Source organism: Lonchura striata, chromosome 18, assembly GCF_046129695.1.
Source record: "Lonchura striata isolate bLonStr1 chromosome 18, bLonStr1.mat, whole genome shotgun sequence".
In the NCBI taxonomy this organism is placed as follows: domain Eukaryota; kingdom Metazoa; phylum Chordata; class Aves; order Passeriformes; family Estrildidae; genus Lonchura; species Lonchura striata.
In genome coordinates this window covers 4,646,307-4,665,084 of record NC_134620.1, presented here as the reverse complement: position 1 = coordinate 4,665,084, position 18,778 = coordinate 4,646,307, and the positions used below count along the sequence as shown (strand labels likewise).

The following is an 18,778-nucleotide window of genomic DNA, read 5'->3' as shown; positions in this document are numbered from 1 at the left end:
ATCTCCTGCCACAGACAGAGTGAAAGACAAGCTGTGAAAATTAACATTATTTAGGGATTAGAATCACTTTACACTGAGACACATAAATGTGTTGAACAGAGCATATGTAAGGTTTACTTAATCTCTGAACACAAGGTGAAAAGCCTGACCAGTGTTAGGCTGACCCAGCTCATGCAAAGGGTGCCACAGCTTCAAATTCCACTTGGGCGAAGGCCACTATGCTCTTAAATTTCATTACAGGCTGCAGTCATGAGATAATATCAAGCCTAACAATAAGGGGCAGTTTTCAAAAAAATACCCAAGTCATTTACCTGTTTATGAAACCACCAGGACAGTGAAGTGCACTGTAATTGCCTTTTGCAAAAAAACAACAAATTCAGGCTTGCATTTCATAACTGGCAGTAATTTTCAGCAGGGCAGAAATACTGAATTATTTTATTCTTAGTATTTCCCTCAACTCACTCATGCAGTGTGACTAGTGACTACCAGGGATGTTAATCATGGGAGAGGACAACTTTTACTGTATTTCTGAGTTTTCAGAATGACCAGCAAAATTGAGAAGTCCACCTAACCCCACAAATTCCAAGACTTAACCAGTCTCTGTAGCTATATATACATTTGATTCCCTGGGGCAGGTGGAAGAAGCCATAAGCAGCAACCCAATTAGAAATAGAAGACACACTTCTACTTGCAGAGCAGTAAAGTGAAAATAGGGAACATCTGAAGTAGTCACTTGGTAAGTGACCAATAGAAAAAAAAAACCAGCTTGACATCAACTGTGGTATCCTAAAGTAATTAAACACTGCTGTATGAAGGGGGTTTTAGCAATCCTAGGATTTGAAGGCCTTTAGGGTTGTGAGACATATGCAGTCAAGTAAATATACACACAGATTGTGTGTCTGTGTTTCTGTCTGACAATGTGTCTTATTTATTGTTTCCTGTGAAGAGTGGCAAGTCATACAAATAACAGGTTACCTGTATGACTCAGTTACCAATGTATCTAATTACACTGAAAAGCCTCAATCACACATGAAATACACTCACTACAACTTAGTATCTGTTATAAATATTCAACCATTTTCATAAAAGAAAAGCTGAACAAAAAGCATGAAAGTCATGACAGTTGCACATGGTCATGTCATTTGTTAGTTCATATAATTATCTATTACTCTTAAACATAAGTAGCACAATAAATTTTAAAAATAAAAAGCAGAATAACTCTGTCACTTGGGATTTCTACATTGCTGAGGTCTGGTACATTAAGGTAAAGTACAATGTAGATAGTCCAGTGATGACAGTGTGAAGACACCAAAATTCTCATCTGTGACTTAGATCTGATTCCTCCTGCTCTGAGAAAGCACATTTATTCACATGTCCTTCAACTTCCCAAGGGAAAAACCAAACAAAAGAAAAACCCAGAAATGACACACTGCACACCACCTTGGCATCTGGGAATTAGTGCCTGCAACATTAAATGTCAGAGTTCTTAATTTAATTTCTGATCATTTTGACAGCTAATCTCCTTAATGTGCTTATTCCCTAGCCCCAGACTGTCTTCTCTTCCTTCCCAGATGCCAAAAGCCTCAAATGCTCATTGCTGTATCACCAAGCACAGCAACCTCTTTGCTTTGTGCTGCCAACAGAAGCAGTGCTGTGACAACTATTTAAATTCCAAGAATCTACATTAGAAAGACAAAACCAGCAAGAGACACATACAAATATGTTATTTCATTCATCATTTTAAAGCTACACTTCTTGCTTTAAACAAAACAAGCTTAGCATTCAGGGTTTCATGCACAGGGCTTCTTACTCCTGCCTTCTATACGCTGGGAACTATTTCACTCTAGAACCTTTTCTCAAAATATGGCAATATAAATTGCCTTCAGTTAAACTCAAGCATGAATTTACAACACACTGTGCACGCTGTGTTCCACTCAACTGATTGGCTCCATATTTTTACCTGTAAAACTGTGCATGTCAGATGGCCAAGCTGCCTGCAATCTATTTATCGACCACAGAAGGGACAGTCACCACGCAGGAGCTGACATGTTAATCCCACTCTGAATAGACAGTGTGCAGACACATACTTTGTTGTCCATTATAAATGAGTTGTCCAGAGCCATGTGAACTCTACTTCAGTGTCTCTACTGATGAGGTGAATCCCCCTTAGGGATTTGTCAGTGCACCCTGCAATCACTCCCTGCTTACAGACTGGCCAACACGCCACAGCAATGAGCTCCAGCCAAAAAGGAATTATACTCCCTTCTCCTAACTGTGGGATGGCTTTTTTCAAAGTAAAGCTGTTTCCATTTCCAGTCAAACCTGACAAATTGTGCCACATGCAATTTTTATGCATTATGGAAATGTTATGTTGATGTTTTAAATTCAGCTTCCACGGGCGTGACCCAGCCGTGGACAGCAGTGTCGGAGCACAGCGAGGTGGGATCAGGTGAATCTGCAATGCAGCAGCTCAGACACACACACAGGTGAAGCAGGAGGTGCAGCACTGAGGTGAAGCAGGAAGGGTAAGGAGTAAAGCTGATCCTTACTGTTATTGGTGCTGTTGCCATTAAAAGACCCAGTGGCGCTGCTGTTGTCTTTCTCTTTGTCTTGATTCTCAAAGTCCATGTTCAGAGACCTGCAGGGAACAAGGCAAATGTGACAATGAGTTCCAAACGCCTGTTTAGGCTCATCAGCTGCAGTCTCATTCCCACTGCCACAGCACCCTCCCCCTGGAAAAGCCCTGCAATGCTGGTTATTAGAAACAACACCAGACACAGTGGGAAATTAAAATAACTGCAGTGCTTGGTTCCAAATGAGGCCCCACATCCCAGATTCTGACAGTGAGATCAGTCACCACAGTGTCTACACTGGGGACTGTTGAATATCTGTGCTGCTGCTTGTTGTTACCTGATTTCTGGGAAGTGCAGAACATGATGGAAGCACAATAAACATTTCAATTCAAAATCTGAACTCTTTCCAAGTTCTCTTTTTTTTCCTTTTCTTTCAAATTTGACTATCAGGTTTCATTTTTAAGACAATAATATTTCTTTCCTTGAAATGTTCTTATGAATGACCCGAAATAGCTTTTAAGTGTCTGCTTAATGTAAGGTCTTACTTCACTGAAAAAATTTCAGCAAAGCCTCAAAAATAACCAGATATATATTTCACATGCACACAGATGACTAGAGGAAGCTCTGAATAAACAGTACAATTTAATACACTTTTATTAATCCATAGGAGCTGACAACACTCCCCTGAGTAGACAGCTCAGCTGTTACTGATTTATCTTTTCAAGTTGATATAAACACTTTTTTAAAGTTCCAGTTTAGGACACTATTCTACTCCTTCTGTCACAGTCCTTCACTTTGATACAACTTCCAAATTATATTCTAACACATCTGGCTTAACTTTCTGAAAAGGGGGAATTTCACTTAAGGTCTTTTTTGACCAGCAATAATTTATATTGTTAAATTCAGTGTGCTTTTTAACAAAAAATACCAGCGATCCAAGTTTACCACGACAGTTTCTCACTGATACATGTATGGTATCCCTGATTTAGCTGCATATTGATTTATTCAAACTAGCTACAGAGAACCACCAGAAGCACTGTGCATCTCCCACTGTACAGCTCCTGTCTTAAGCTTACAGCAGCATCCAAGTATTTCAATAAAACTTCCAGTCAACAGGCATTAAACTTCTTTTCAAGTTTACCTTAACTAAGTTACACAAATTAAACAAATTCTATTCATTTATCAGACCAGTAATAAATACACCATGGTCTTCTAAGCTATTCTAGAAGTGTCACAGATATTTTATTGCAGTGCATTGATCACCTACTGCAATGCACAGGTGAGCAAGTCTGTGCTGCAGCCCCAGAATCTGGAATTAGGTACAATCAGGTCTATAGGATCAAGACACATGTGGTGTATTAAAGACAGAGGGGTTGAGCAGCTTTACTCCATAAAACAAAACCAAGAAAAAGGCTCTTCCAGCACAGAACTGGTTTGTTTCCTTTGCTTCTATTAAGCAAATGCCCCCCAACAGTGTTATGAGATTAAAGCAGCTTTTGGTCTCAGGCAAAACATGAGGAAGCTTCCACCTCAGACCCATAGTGCTTCTACACAGATCATAGATCATCAGCTAAAGAGTTATGGAAAATACAAAGAGGCAATAGAGAACACTAAAATTCTAACAAATTAATCTGTTGTTCTTAGCTTGTTCTTCTAAAGATCTCTTTGCTCTGCCCTTTGTTTGGAGTGCCTCCACCATTCATTCTCACTCCCTTTTTCCCCATTATGCATTGTAGCTTTACAGTTTTCCTCTCAAGCTATAAAAATCTGGGAGGAGGCTGACAGCCCTCCAGGACTTGGTCCAAGATTCAGACAAACAAGATAATTCTTTTCTGAGTGCAGTGTTTTCTTCCCCTCTGAATTAGCACAGTTTAGCAAGACCCTCACACCATCATTCTCCCAGTGGCATCCAGCAACTTGTAATTTAAGGGATTTCTATCAGCAGAGAAAATTGGAAATAAAACCTATCAGATCTACTGCTCATAAACAACCTCAGCCCCTTTCTTTTCACTGCCACAGTGTCAGCAATTATTATTACCTATAAATATCCCTGCCTCCAAAATATGCATAAATTAGGAAATTACTTTCACTTAACAACACAGCTGCTCTTCCAAGCCAACCTCTGAATAACTTCCAAGCGTTTTAAGATTTGGCTCTTCCTCTGCTACAGATTATCTCTAACATAATAAAAAAGCCTGAGAAGCTATCACTAAAACACCTTCCAAGAAAGTTAAAAATCATACTGTAAAACAAGATAAAACTACTGGGCTGTAGAGAAATGGCAAGCTGGGAAACATTTGCTGTTTTGTTCAAGTTTCTCCTGGGTCCCAAAGGGAGTGTTGAGTCAGCATCTCCCCTGGGGCACTGAGCTGCTCCATTGTTTCTGCTGTGGGTCCTCAGAGCTCCAGCTGGTTGCATTTCCAGTGCAGGGTTTCAAAGCAAAGCGAGTCACCCTCTCACAGGGAGCCCCTGGGGAGGGTTACGCTGAGGCCAAAGGAATGAGTAAGCTGCTGGCACAGCACTGCCTGCAAAGTTCAGATTCAACTATGGGTCACTCCACCGCAGAAATGCCTCAGGGAAACCCTGCAGGAGATTTCTTATCAAGCAATGGAGAAAATAGGAACACAAGGATCTATCTATAGAGGCACCTGCAGATACAATTTATTGAGATGTTCCTCCTTGCTCTGCCAGTGAGGACAGGCACCCACCTGAGAGCTCTGGGAGCAGGGGAATGCCACAGCCCTCAGCACACCATGCTCACAGGACACTGGGTTCACCGTGTGAGCTACTTTCTATTCACACCCACACTTTGGATACTCAAAGCCCAGAGAGAGAAGGCCCCAGGGTCATCCCGCAGTTCTTGGTTCAGCTCAAAAGCAGGTATTTGAACAGGTAGATACTGGGTTAAATCTGGCTTTACATAAGCTGAGAGCCCATGTCTGGGGATGTGATGGGATAGAAAAAGATTTAGCCAATACCTGCAAAGTAACCCCAACATTAAAGTCACAGAGAAGCATTTGGACAAAAAGGTGGCTGTCTTGCCCTCAGAGACAACCTGCCTCAAGCTGAGCTCACCTCTTTAAAGATCCACAACTAACACATCTACTTGCACGCTCCAGTTTACAGCTCGTAATGGTTTAAAGGATTAGACTTGCCCCTTTGGCAGGCAGTAATAAAAGTACATCAGGTTCAAGGACTGAGAGCAGTCAGACTGTAATGAGAGAGACCTTCAGGAGGGCTGGAAGCTGAAACTCCTGACCCGGCACAAACGTAGGCAGGAAAAGCTCGCTCATGCACAGTCAGAGAAGGGGAACTCAACTCTGCTGCTGCACTTTGTTCTGGTTCTGGGCTTTACCCACAATTTATTACACATTCTTCTGAGTATACTGGGGGTTTGGGATGTTTTCATTTGTTTTGGACAAATGCTATTTCTATTAATAAGGACAGTGGACCAAGGTTTTCCTTTGTTCCCCTGACATTGCCTGCCTTAGATTAGATCCACCACACACGTGGATTTTATCCTGATGACTCACACACCCAATTCTTTCTGATCCTATTACTGCACTTCTGTTTCAGCCACAACAACTCTACCTGCTTCTTTTGAGTTGAAAATCAGAAAGCAAACCCACCTTCTGCAACACAAAGGTTAACTGAGGAGTGCTATTTTCTTTTTGGCTTCCAACAGCTCTGCAGGAGACAAGCACTCAAATCCAGATGAACACACCACTGCTGACAGATGAGAATGAGCACCCTAAGCTGTAACTTTTATCTTTCCAGCACATCAGTTTTCTAAGAAAATTCATCTGCTTTGCCAAAAGTTTTCATTTTACTACTTTAAGAATTTCCAGATTAATATAATTTTGTAACCTACTACCACACTTCAATTTCTTAAATAACTTAATTATGTTTCAGACCTGTTTGTTAGCACTACTGCACAATTTTCTGAAAAAAACTGCTTTTGACCTCACTCACTGATCAAAGGCCATCAGTTTGTCCAAGTCCCCAACATAACTGTGTGTTTCAGCTCAAACACCTGCTAGAGAAACCACATATAGCAAATTAACTAGGAAAGTAATTTTAAAACTCTGGGGCCCTACTTTGGTCTGTAACTTACATTGTGGGGTCCTCAGGATGCACGCAAAGGCAAAAGACTAGAACAGGACATTTCCTCAATGGGTTTGTATCCATCACCATCCCACTACTCCATCCAGTGAGTTAGACTGCTAGGTGAGTCTTTGCTAGGTGAGGAGTTTTAAATGTGAAGCATAGGACAAAATGCTAAGAGCATGTGTAGTTACCAATAGGAAGAGGATGTCAAACAGCAGGGGAAAATTTTGAAGGGCAAGGAGCTCCAAGAAAGACAAGGAATTGAAGTTCACACTCCTGCTGTTTTATATTGCACTATGTTTTCATAATTGAATTTTAATAAATGCTATTGCTTCTTGCAGCCAGATGCATAGCTCCTTTTTACGCAATAGCATAAATTCAAATAGTTAACAATTTAATTAGTCCCTCAACTATATGCTAATCTGGCTCCAAACATGAAGAAAAAACTAAACAAATCCAACCTTTGATTAATTTTTTATTCTGATAATCTCTAAATTTTGTTTTCCTAAAGCCTTCTGTTTTAATTTTACCAGCAGTGCTGTTACCTAACACTTGCTAACAACAACAGACAGCTCTTGCAAAAAAATTGTCTCTTTCATTATATGACTTTATTAACTTACAGTAGTGATATAAAACCTCTTATCCTAAAACAGCTGCAGCTTACATCATATGGATGAGCACAGCTATCATCTATTTCAGGAATACTCAGAGCAGTTCAGAGACTCTGTAGTGAGCATAAGGCCTTTTGTCACAGTGAAATGAAGCAATGTTCTTCAAGAAGCAGAAAGAAAACCATGTTGTATGTAAGTTTTAAAAGAAACCACTTACATATTGGCATTCTGTTGTTTTAATGTGTCAGTGCAAGCCTCATTCCTTAGGTGCCACTACAGTAAAACAAACTGTATAATACAGCATGCAAGTCTAAAAGGATAATTATGTTTTCTCTAAACTATACTCAAGTCTCCTAAAATGAGGCAAATTTGATTTTTGAAGACTCAAACTCATCCTGCAGCAGTTCTCAGATGCTGACAGTGCTTCCCACTTCTCCATGAGGCTGTGACACTCCAGCACACGGCACTGGGACCGGGGATCGCTGATCTACAGGACAGGTTGGGAATCACAGGAGAGCATTTACAATGGACCACCACTGGCTAATGTACAGGAAACTCTGCTATCGAGAACATTACCTTCTACCTGTCCCAACAATCCTTTTCTACTCTCTAAAATATGATTTTACAGAGCTGTCCTCAAGGACTGGCTTTTAAGCTATCTTATATGTGCTTTTACCATGACAAACAATTACATCTTTCAGAAACCCCAGCTTGCTGTTATTTCTTCTTTTCCATTTCCTCCTCTGAAGCAAATAAATTTTTTTTATGTTGGCTATGTCTTACAAAGATACAATGACACAAAAAGGCATAAACTGTATTCAGTCACTTGCAATATTTTTACTTGAAAAATAAAAACTCTGCAGAACCTTAAAAAGAAAATCTTACCTGAAACTGCCATAGACTATGAGGAGAATAGAAATCAGGAAGGTAGACACTTGACTGGAATCCACAAGGGAATATGCCCTGGAATTGGAAAAAAGAAGGCAGGCTTGTCATTTTGAGTGTCCATTTCTCCAGTGCCATTTGCTATTTCTTTTTCTTATTTTAATACGAATACAGAACCGGATGACAAATCATGGCAGCTCCCTCTGAAGTTCTTGTCTCATGTAAAACACAAAACCTGCAGCTTGTGAATTAACTTTTTATATTCAAGGCTGCAGCATGAAAAACCTGCACAGTCACCGAAGGACAACTCAAAAGCCTTGTGGTAATTTATTCTGAACTCACCAGATTCAGTTTTTTTTCCCTCAAACTCATTAAAATTACTTCAGATGCAGCTACTGCAAAACCTGCATGTCAATAACAGTAACCTGTTTTCCATAACACTTCTTACATCTTCAGAGTGGCAGCATGGCAGTTAAAGCTCACTTAGCTGGGGGGAAAAACCCCAAACAAATAAAAGAAATCCCCCAAAAACCAAAGCCCAAACCTCAGAACAAGCAGCAACACGCATTTATTAAACTACACACGATCACTTCCCTACTCCATCTTGCAGATCACTCAGTGCAGGATTACTGATGGACATTTCAGCAGGAAGCTTAAACCCAGCTTTATCTGACTGATTTCCTAATGTAACACACCGTGTTTAAAGCATGGAAATATGAACATTAATGCAGCAGAGGCCACTGTGCTGGGAGGGGCACAGCAGGCAAGAGGGAGTCACTCTGCAACTCCCAACAGCTTTTCCATAACTTGTGCTAAAGTAATGGAAAAGAACAAGAATAATACACAATGTTAATCGCATTTGTCTTATCCTACAAAAGACATAACTGAATACTTCTGAAATCAACCAAAAATCCTATTTTCAGCAAGGCTATGGATACGGAACAAAGATAATTGAATTACGTTATTGTTCCAAATTAAGTACCATTGAGCAAATAAAAACTGAAGATACGAGACAGTTAAAGAAACACTCATCCCATTCCCAATTCAAAAGCAATTCAGAGATAATTACCAAACCACTAGATACACAATTTAGAATATTTTCTTTTACTATATAAACACAAATGTGAATCTTCTACTACAGATACTCAATATTAAATATCACTGACAAAAAGACTGCCTTTTCTAGATGGAATTAAATACTTGTGCAATAAGCTTTTAAGAAATTAGAAACTGCTTTGGTTAATTACCATTAATAACTTTCACATAGCTCCACAGTAAAAGTAAAAAATAGGTACCTTATTTTCTCATAATGTTGGCCAACACGTCAAGACAATCTTAAGTTTTAAATATTGTATTTTCTTTGTATTTATGACCTGCAGTTACCAGGCTGTGGAACAGAGGCCTAAAAAGCATCCATGAAGATCAATATAGTGAATTGCAAATACATGCAACATAATAACTCAGCACTTACAACCAGTACCCATATAAACGTTCAGGTTATATACAATATAGCTCACAGCACATTATTTTCATGCCATGGTTACAGCTAAACTTGCACCAAAGGAAACAGCCTGAGGACAATCCCACTGGTCTATGTCCTGTTTCTAACTCTGACTTCAGAGGGAAGCATTCCCTCATCCAGCCCTGCACAAAGGGAAAGGAAAGCTTTGTATTGTTTGGGTTTGAGAATAAATAGTGGAACTCATCTGTTAAAAGATACTCAGAAACTCCACATCTATGAGAAAAATAAAATTAATGCCATTTCAGAATGGATTAAACATGGCCAGGGTTATGCAATGAATTTTATTAACTTATGTTCATAAAATTTTATCTTCACAAATCGGCAAATACTTTTGAGATGAACAATGTTTTCTTCATAATTCTTCACTCAGTGACAACACTGGAGGCTATGATAATTAAAATGCCATTTTGTCACAGTTTTAAACATTAGTCAAAACAACGCTGTAAATGTTAGAAAGATTCATAAAACAGAGATGATACATGGACCATGGATCAGCCCTATGCACATTCCATAAGTTTTGTATTAAAACTGAGAGCCCTCTGGTTTGATGAAAGAAACTGAAGAAATGCAAGCCCATGTTAAACAATGATCTAACACATCCCAGCCCTGCTGCCAGGCTGCAGTGGTGCTCAGGACTGCAACCTGCTGATTCTGTGCACGGCAGGAATGAGAATTAAAGTCCTTCCACCCTGCATAAGTGATGGCCAACAGAGTAAACTCATCACAGACTAGAGATGTTTCCTCACCACCCCTCAGAGAGATCCTGGAACAGGACAACCTAAAAGCTCCAAGCTGCTACCAGGATAATGGTCTGGGGAAATTCATATTCACTGATATTCCAAAAACAGGGCCAGGGAGATACAGTCACACTTTCCTTCTTCCTCAGGCAGCTGGAAAAAGAACAAGGCAAAACACACAGAGTGTGACAGGCTGAACCAAGAGAGCAGCTCAGGCATCTCCAGATTCCATGCAAAGTTTCCAACACAAGTAACCCACAAGCAAACTTGAAGGATAATTTTATAATGCCAAAGTGAATCTCATTGTAATAAAACCTTGCATCTTTTAAACATTACATTTCCCTACATCATTTAAGGTATTGCACAAGACCTGAAACCAGAACTGCTTCGTAAGATCCTAACTACAGACTGGATGGGCAGTTCATTAAGAGACTAAAAATCCTTGATCCCACATAAATACTCCCTAACACATTAATCTAGGTTAGAGGTAATAAGCAAATGACTATCATATGAAAGAATAACAAAGTAAGGTTACTTCCATTTTTTAATAGTATTCAGAATGACAGTGTCTTGCAAACCAATTTGTAATTTTAACTGAAATTTAAATAACCTTCTACAAACCCAACAGATTCCACATGCACATAATGGGATTCTCCTGTGGGCATATTTCAAGTATGTGAGTTCACATGTTCTCACAGCCAAACAGCATCAGTGCCATGTTCTTCTCAAATGGCATCAGCCAAAACCAGAACCCACACCAATGACACTTTTCAGAAGCTGCAGTCACATCTAAGCAGCCTCTCACTGCACATATAAAAATGAAACCATCTTCCTTCTAACAAGGTATTTCTGTACAACTCTTCAATCTTGGAACAAGTAATGAAAACCTATGCACAGAAAATGCCCGTAACAAGCTTGTGCACAGTTATCCCTTGACTTAAGTACTGATTTTAGATGCAATTCTCAGTACTTACAACATAACAATCTACAAAGAAAATATTATTTTTTCCTCCTCAGTCTGAAAATTAATACTGGATAAGGCCATGCTAAAGGCTCTTTTGAAGACTGACTTCAGTGCAGTTCACCTGTGTGTCATGTTACAAGAACAACTCCCAACTTATTTCCAAACTAGTATATGTGCAGAGCACTGCTCAAAATACAAAGACAACATGGGTTTTCCCAAGCAAGTACATTTTTCAAGATTCTTGCACTACCACACCTGAAATTCAACATCCATGTAAGGAAGCTGGTTTAAGAATTACTATTAATAAAGCTATCAGAATGTTACTTAAGTAACAAGTAACTAATTATTACACCCTAGTACGTAATAAAACCAAGCACTCTGGTGCCTTGAGACTGTTTTCTCAGCCAGCTACTGAGAGGTGACTCCCCAGTTGCTTCCTCTATAACCTGAAATCTCACTCTGAACCTGCATCTTTACATGGCTGAGACCAATTTTCCTAAATTCTCTGCCATTAGGCATCTATTCCTGGCAGCTTCATGGGCAAGTGCTCACAACACAGAGCCTGCTAAGGCATGCCAAGCCAGGGACACAGCAAGCACTGTTCCATAACATATTCTGTGTGTCCGCCCTACAGCTTTACAGTGAGAGCATTGTCCAGACAACAATCCCAGCAGAGCTGTCCAGCCTGGCACAGGCTGCTCCATAGACTTCACCTAGAGAACAATTCCAGGGGTGCCCAGCCGCCGGGACACACCACCACTCCCAAGCAGTAACCACGCAAAACACACCACAGCACTCAGGGCTGGCCTTCCAAGCAGCACTCTCCCCTCTTCTGGGAAAAAATGAATAACTTCTGTATTCCCAAGGGAACAGAGACCCACTTCATTCCCAGCTAGGGAAGATGGTAACCACTAATCAAAGCTGCCACAACAACAGTAGTGGTGCCACACTGAAGACTCTTGGAAGCTCTTTGCTGTCAATCAGCAGCTGCAGGTCAAGCTCTTTGCCCCTGTCCCTCCAGGTCCAAGCTCACCTGTCTCTGTGGGCCCTACAAGGTCTCTGCTATCTGCCTGTTTTCTTATTATGTACTTTTGGGGGCTTTTTTTCTTTTGCATTTCCACTCAAAATCACTCAGCCAACATAAGCACTGGTTTTCATGTTCCAGCTCTTCCTTATCACCAAAAGACAAGCAGTTTCTGGGTAACAGTCCTTCCAAACCTGCAGAAGGAAACCTCAGGCAAAGTCTGGTGATTCTTTTTGCCCTCTGTGTTGAGCAGTAAGAATCTGCAACTCACTTTGTCCAATGAAGACCCAAGCTAGGAACCAAAGGTGTCTCCAGGTGTCAGTGCAGAGAATTCCCCTCTACACAACCTACCTGTCATGGGCAATCTGAAATGACCACAAGCCAACACAGCCATCACAAAAGCAACTTCTCACCTTTTCCAATCACCTGTTCTTCTTCATCTCATCTCTGCATAACCATCTGCAAAACCACAACACAACCCCAGACTGAGAAACCAGCCTCCCTGAATAATAATGAAGAACAAATAGGAAAGTTTCTCAAGTGATTCAGACTCTTGATCTGGCTCATCTCTGGACATAGAATCAAAGAGAAAAGACTATTCAGTTTCAGCATTAGCTTAAGTACCCTAAAATTATTGCTCAAAATATCAGGGAAGTTTTATGTATTTGCAATTAAAACCCCTGTTTGCACAAGATGTCTACTAAATGTATGATCATAAAAATTCAGCCCATCAATGAATAAATATCACTCCTGACTTCCAGGTACAAGAGAAATTATTGTGAAGAATTCTGCCAAGGGGGTAATGAGAGGCCTGTGCCCTGAAGTTTCCATAGCAATGCACAGTAAAGGCCTTGGAAATGAATAATTCTCATACAAAAGCTGCTGTAACAGCAGCAAGACAAACCTTCCCTGCATACTTACTGAACCTATACAAGAATGCAAACAACATAGCGACAAATAAATCACAATGACTCAGAAAGTGCAGCAGATGAACTAAGTTCACTACAGCTCACATGAAGAGAGATTGCATTTCATCACTTTTTTTAAATCAGTGATCAAAACATCCAAGAGTTCACAAGATTAAGGAAAACAAGACTATAAAAGGATGGTGAGCATACTAGAGATAGGCTTGAATACAGATGGATTAAAATAGAAAAGCTTTTGCTGTGTTTAATGGGACCAAATCTTCCCAAATCTGTGTGTGATATCACAGAATCACAAATTCACACTGGGAATGTAAGGAGATAATTCACTGATCTTCCTCTGGGGAGAGACAATCAGTCATGACAGGTGTTTACCTCATCTTTTGTTTAAAAAACTAACTGGTGAAACTAAGGGACTTACTTGACACGTAATATAAGTCAGAAAGACTACAGTTTTAGTCCACAATTTTTCTCCTATACAGAATTCCTTTTCAAAACTCATGGAGAGCTTTTCATACTGGCCACGTCTGGGGTAAAGTGGATCTATACATGAATGGATATTTCCACTCACATATTTCAGTTTCTGAAGGATGTGGCTGCTTGAGAAGTGACCACACAAAACTTCAAATATTCTTCAGCCCACATTAAATCCATGACTATTTGCCCAATCAATATGGTACTCTTCACCTGCATTTCAAATACCACCCTTATAATCAAATGTCCACTGTCTCCTCACAAGGTAAGTGACAATAATCCATGCCCAACTAAACATGCACCCCAATTCTCTTGGGAAGAAAATTCCTCATGGGTGGTACCAGCATCAGAAGAGTGATGACAGGGCACTTCCCTCTGCCTCTCCCTCCCTGCTCTGTACTCATCATTCATTCTCAGAACTTGCTGAGGGCACACATTCAGTGTGAGGATCCCATCTCAGCTAATGGGCAACTCTTTCAAAGGGAAATAGAAAAATCCCCAATGTAACGCAAAAAAACCACTAAACCAAATCAGAACAATCAACTTCTGCTGGAAATCTGGTGTTCAATGTCAAAATCAAAGATGGAGAAAGTTTCCACTTCCCTCCTTCCAAGGGTTTCATGTATTTCAAAGCACTTTTAGTCTGTTTATTCCATCAGTGATTGTCTTAGCAACAGAAAAAACAGAAAGTCAAGAAGCAGCAGTTTGTAAACTTGAAGCAAGTTGAAGAGTATTTCTGCACTTCCTCTGCCCCATACCAGGTTTTTAGAGCTATTAACTCCACATAGAAAACAACATTCACCCTCACACAGCTGCACTGACCCAATGACTGTGGCTATTTTGGATCATGCAGGAATGTGCCACTCATGAGGAAAACATTTTTCTGAATCTACCTACTTTGTAAGCTTTTAAAACATTCTACTATTTCATTCCTTAAAAAGAGTGTGTGGTAACTCAGTGATTAGGCCAATTTATTGCTAAAAGCAATTCATTTCTGATGCTCATGTACCTGGCATTTGTGAGCTGCCACTGTAGAATTATTTAGTAAGAGCACAAATCAAAATCTAGGACTCCGGAGCACAGTCCTAGGACACATGAAAGAAGAGCACTGCCATGGACATGAAGATCAATTACAGCTAATTGCACAAATACTCATTTTGGCTGGGGGGTGGACTCACTCCATAGGTAAAACCAATACAACTTTTTTCCTTTACTGGATTCCAGGTCAAGGGTGTGACTAAAAAGCCTCTTTCAGCTGCCTTACGTGTGTAAGATATATACATATTTAAGAGCCTCCATTAGGCTCGCTGCCAAACCAAAGTTAAATCTGAGTGTAACAGTTAAAGGTATAATTTTAAGTGTGAAGTCATGGCATCCACAGCTGTAAACATATCTCAACACTATTCTATTCTTTAGTGTGATTCATAGGAAAAGCAAGCAAATTGCTATGGCTTTGCCTCTGTTAAAGAAATAGTTGTTTTCCAAAGTGAGTTTACAATTTCATCTCATTGTCATGTGCAGATCTCACTGTCATGCTAAGTATGAGTAATTCATGGAAACATGGGTTATGTCAGAAAATAAAACAAGTCTAAAGTGAAACAAAACAAAACAAAGAGAAAAGAGTAATATAAAATGTCCCAGTAAAACCAGACTTTCCTACACAGAGTCTGTTACGGCTCAGGCAGGCATTTCAAAATGTAACTAGAGAAATTCTGCTGTTTACCAGGCAGAGGTCCCAGAACAACATTTTCACACTACTAACTACCATACATATATTTTTTCCTACCCATACAATTTTAAATCCCAAGCACCTCTTCTATCCTTTCCAGAAAGCTGTTTCCCTAAATTATCTCTGCAAAACCAAATTCCAAGCTCCCAACTAAATTGCTAAAAGCAAACACTCCTCTGAGCTCACTTTGAGAGGAAATTGAAGAATCCAGTAAGGCATCAGGAGACACAGTCTTGAAAAAAATGTATTTTCTGTTAAAAACATTCTCCAAGCTACTCCTTTGGTTCACCCCAATGTTTGCCAACAGAACAAAGAATAATATGTTTCACAGTTTTTAGGAATTACAGCCACTGGAAGATTTCCAGATTTCACAAAAGCTTGGAGCACTTGTTTCCTTGCAGGAATGGGAGCACAACTTCCAGTCCCTACATGGAAGCATAACAATATTTCAGTCATTCAAAAGAGCATTATACCAAATCAACACAGGATAGTGCTTACGTACCTCAAAAATATTTTCAGCTCCTGATGTCCCCTGAGCTTTGGTGGAACCACAGTCAACAGGATATTTGGGAGCAAAATTTGCAATCAGTGGTTAATAGAGAAAAAATAACCAGTACAGCTTCAAATAAGTTGTACTGGACACGCATATCTGAGTATGAAGTAGCCTGAACTAAAATAAATATCCAGGAATCATATGGATTGCCTTTGACATTGTTGTCACAGAAAACACTGCCTTTTTTTTCCACACTGGAATGGGAGCTTGGATACGTAATTTTTATCTCTTACCTAAACACACACACAAAATACTTTTTTGACTTTCCTTATGTTATTGAGGAGAGTTGGTTGGTTGGTTGGTTGAGAGTTTTGCTCTAAACTTGACAAATGAAAAAAGATCTGGGAACCTTCCCTCCTGTCTTTCTCAAAGACAGAAAAAACAAGCAGTCATGAAAAGCAGAGCATGCTTTTGCTGCCAAATATATGTGACCACCAGCCAAGGAATCCTCTCCAGTAGCAAGATTTTGAAATTGTATCACCAGGATTTTGAAACTGTGAAAAGTACATCTATACAATGATGTCTACAATAGGGGAACTCCCACTGAATGAGTATAATTTCAGTGAGTTAAATTCAACAAGAATATGTGGAAAAACACATTTGATATCAAGATACAGAGCTTGTTAGTAGCAAATGTTTTACTTGATTTTATATTTTAATTGTGTTTTAATTGAGCTGTAGCAGATCAGGCAACTTCTACAACACTGGCATCCTGCTGCAGACCAGCCCCAGCAAACTGCTGAGCCAAGGCACAGCTCGGGTTCTGTTTCCTAAAACTCTTGTTACTTTTATTCCTTCTTGACAATTAAATCTGAAGGACTTCAGCTTATGATAGGATTTGCCTACATTGGTTTGAAAATTGAAAGCTCAGGCAAGAAAAGTCTAAAAGGCTCCACTGCAAATTTTATCAACTTCATTTTGCTCACCTCTGACTTCATTAATAGTTTTGCAAACAAAACCTGCTTTTTCAAATACTTGCCACTACAATTAGCTTGTGTTTTGATACTAAAACTTATTCATGGGCAGGAGAAAAAGAAAGAGGTAGAAAAAAATCATCACAGCCCCGTTTTTGTGAAGCAAGTTTTCATTCAGGCAGGTAGCTGCACAATCAGCAGGTGTGACACAAAGAGAAAAAGAGCCAAGATGTGGCCACGAATAAGGGGGGACTAAAAACCTTTTGGGAACAACTTACAGTTAGATCTCACTAAGCACATTGTAATACACACACCTGTAATGCAAGCTTTGTTGGAGCTAAAGTAAATTAAATAAAACTAACCTTCCTATCTTCCTGTAACCAACCTTCCATGCAGAAGTAAGCACTGCTTTAATTAAATTAATTTTCAAAACACACCATAAGTGCTGTAGCTGTTGCAATATATGATAACATTTTATAATATTGTGTGCTGTTTCAGTCCTTTCAGATTTGGTTTTCACTAGTGAACTGCAGACAGCTTTGCTCCAGCAGCACAGCTCCACCACAGTACAACACCTCGAGGCACTGGCCATTCACTAACAAGCCCCAGCACCAACAACAAGTGGGGTATTCAGTGAGGGGCAAGAAGCAACCATACTGCATTTGCAAGGGCCAAACTATCAGCTTGTTTAAAAGATGCTTGAGGAGGAGAAAAAAAAATAAAACCCATTTGCTGAACTAATTAAAGAAACTGTATTGTCTTTAACAGTCTTCATAGTTTATCACTTTACAAAAGACTTTACTGCAGAGGGTAGATTGAAATTTTGTGGTAGTACCATAAAAATTGCCAAACAGAAGTATGAATACAACGTTTTTGTGTGTCATGGTTTGAGACTGGCACAATGCCAGTGACCTCATGAAAATGCAATTTCTTAATTGAATGCTGTGAAATGCAATTGAGAACAGAGTAAAGCAGGCTTAAGCTTAATAACAGAAAAAAAAACTTTATTAAGCTACTACTATAAAAGAAAAAAAACTATAAAGATCAAAATGAAAACCTTGTAAAGCATTCTTCCTCCCACCACCTAACTCCAACAAACCACAGTGAGACACAATCTGGACCCCAATCAGGTTTCCACCCCCCAAACAATCAATACTCAGTCCATCGAGGGAGACAGAGTCTCTCCTGTGCCACAGACCCCCCAAAAACACAGCTCCACATCCTGTGCTTCCATGTCACACATGGCACTGCCCAGAGAAAAAGTTTGCCATGGTGACCCTTCTCCTTTCCATGCACAGTGCTCTCACCACCAATGCATGGATGGACAGACTGCTTTTAGGATTTTTCCTTTCAAGGATGCCCTGCCAAGAGGGAGAGAAAAACAACAGTTCAGTTTTTTCATTTTTTGGGATCACAGTCCCCCCATTTTCCCCTGGGGCCGAGGGTCCAAGAACAGAGATCTTCTCTTTTCCTTCTTCGAGGACAGGGGGCACCACCACAAACCCCCTTATTTTTCTCTGTTCACTCCACTTCTGTCTTTTCCCAGCTGAAGCAAGTCTCTTGGCTCACTGGCATCCTCCTAAAATACAGTTTCTCTTGGAGGAGAAAAATTGGTTCAGTTTGTGGCTAACAAGGAAAAGTCCAGCCAAAACACCACTCCTCATCTCCTCCTACTGTCTTTAACAGTCTTCATAGTTTATCACTTTACAAAAGACTTCAATTTACTGCAGAGGATAGATTCAAATTTCGTGGTAGTACCATA

At 39.8% G+C, this 18,778-nt stretch overlaps 1 protein-coding gene across 1 annotated transcript in view; it reads right to left on the bottom strand.

Annotated features, from left to right (window-relative positions):
* SPPL3 (signal peptide peptidase like 3) overlaps positions 1-18,778 on the bottom strand; it is a 56,168-nt gene that overhangs the window by 14,575 nt on the left and 22,815 nt on the right. Inside the window, exons 2-3 of the mRNA XM_021549915.3 lie at positions 8,177-8,254; positions 2,550-2,638 (exon numbers count right to left, since the gene is read on the bottom strand). Of these exons, the coding sequence (XP_021405590.1) occupies positions 2,550-2,638; positions 8,177-8,254 (167 nt within the window). The remainder of the gene's footprint in view (positions 1-2,549; positions 2,639-8,176; positions 8,255-18,778) is intronic.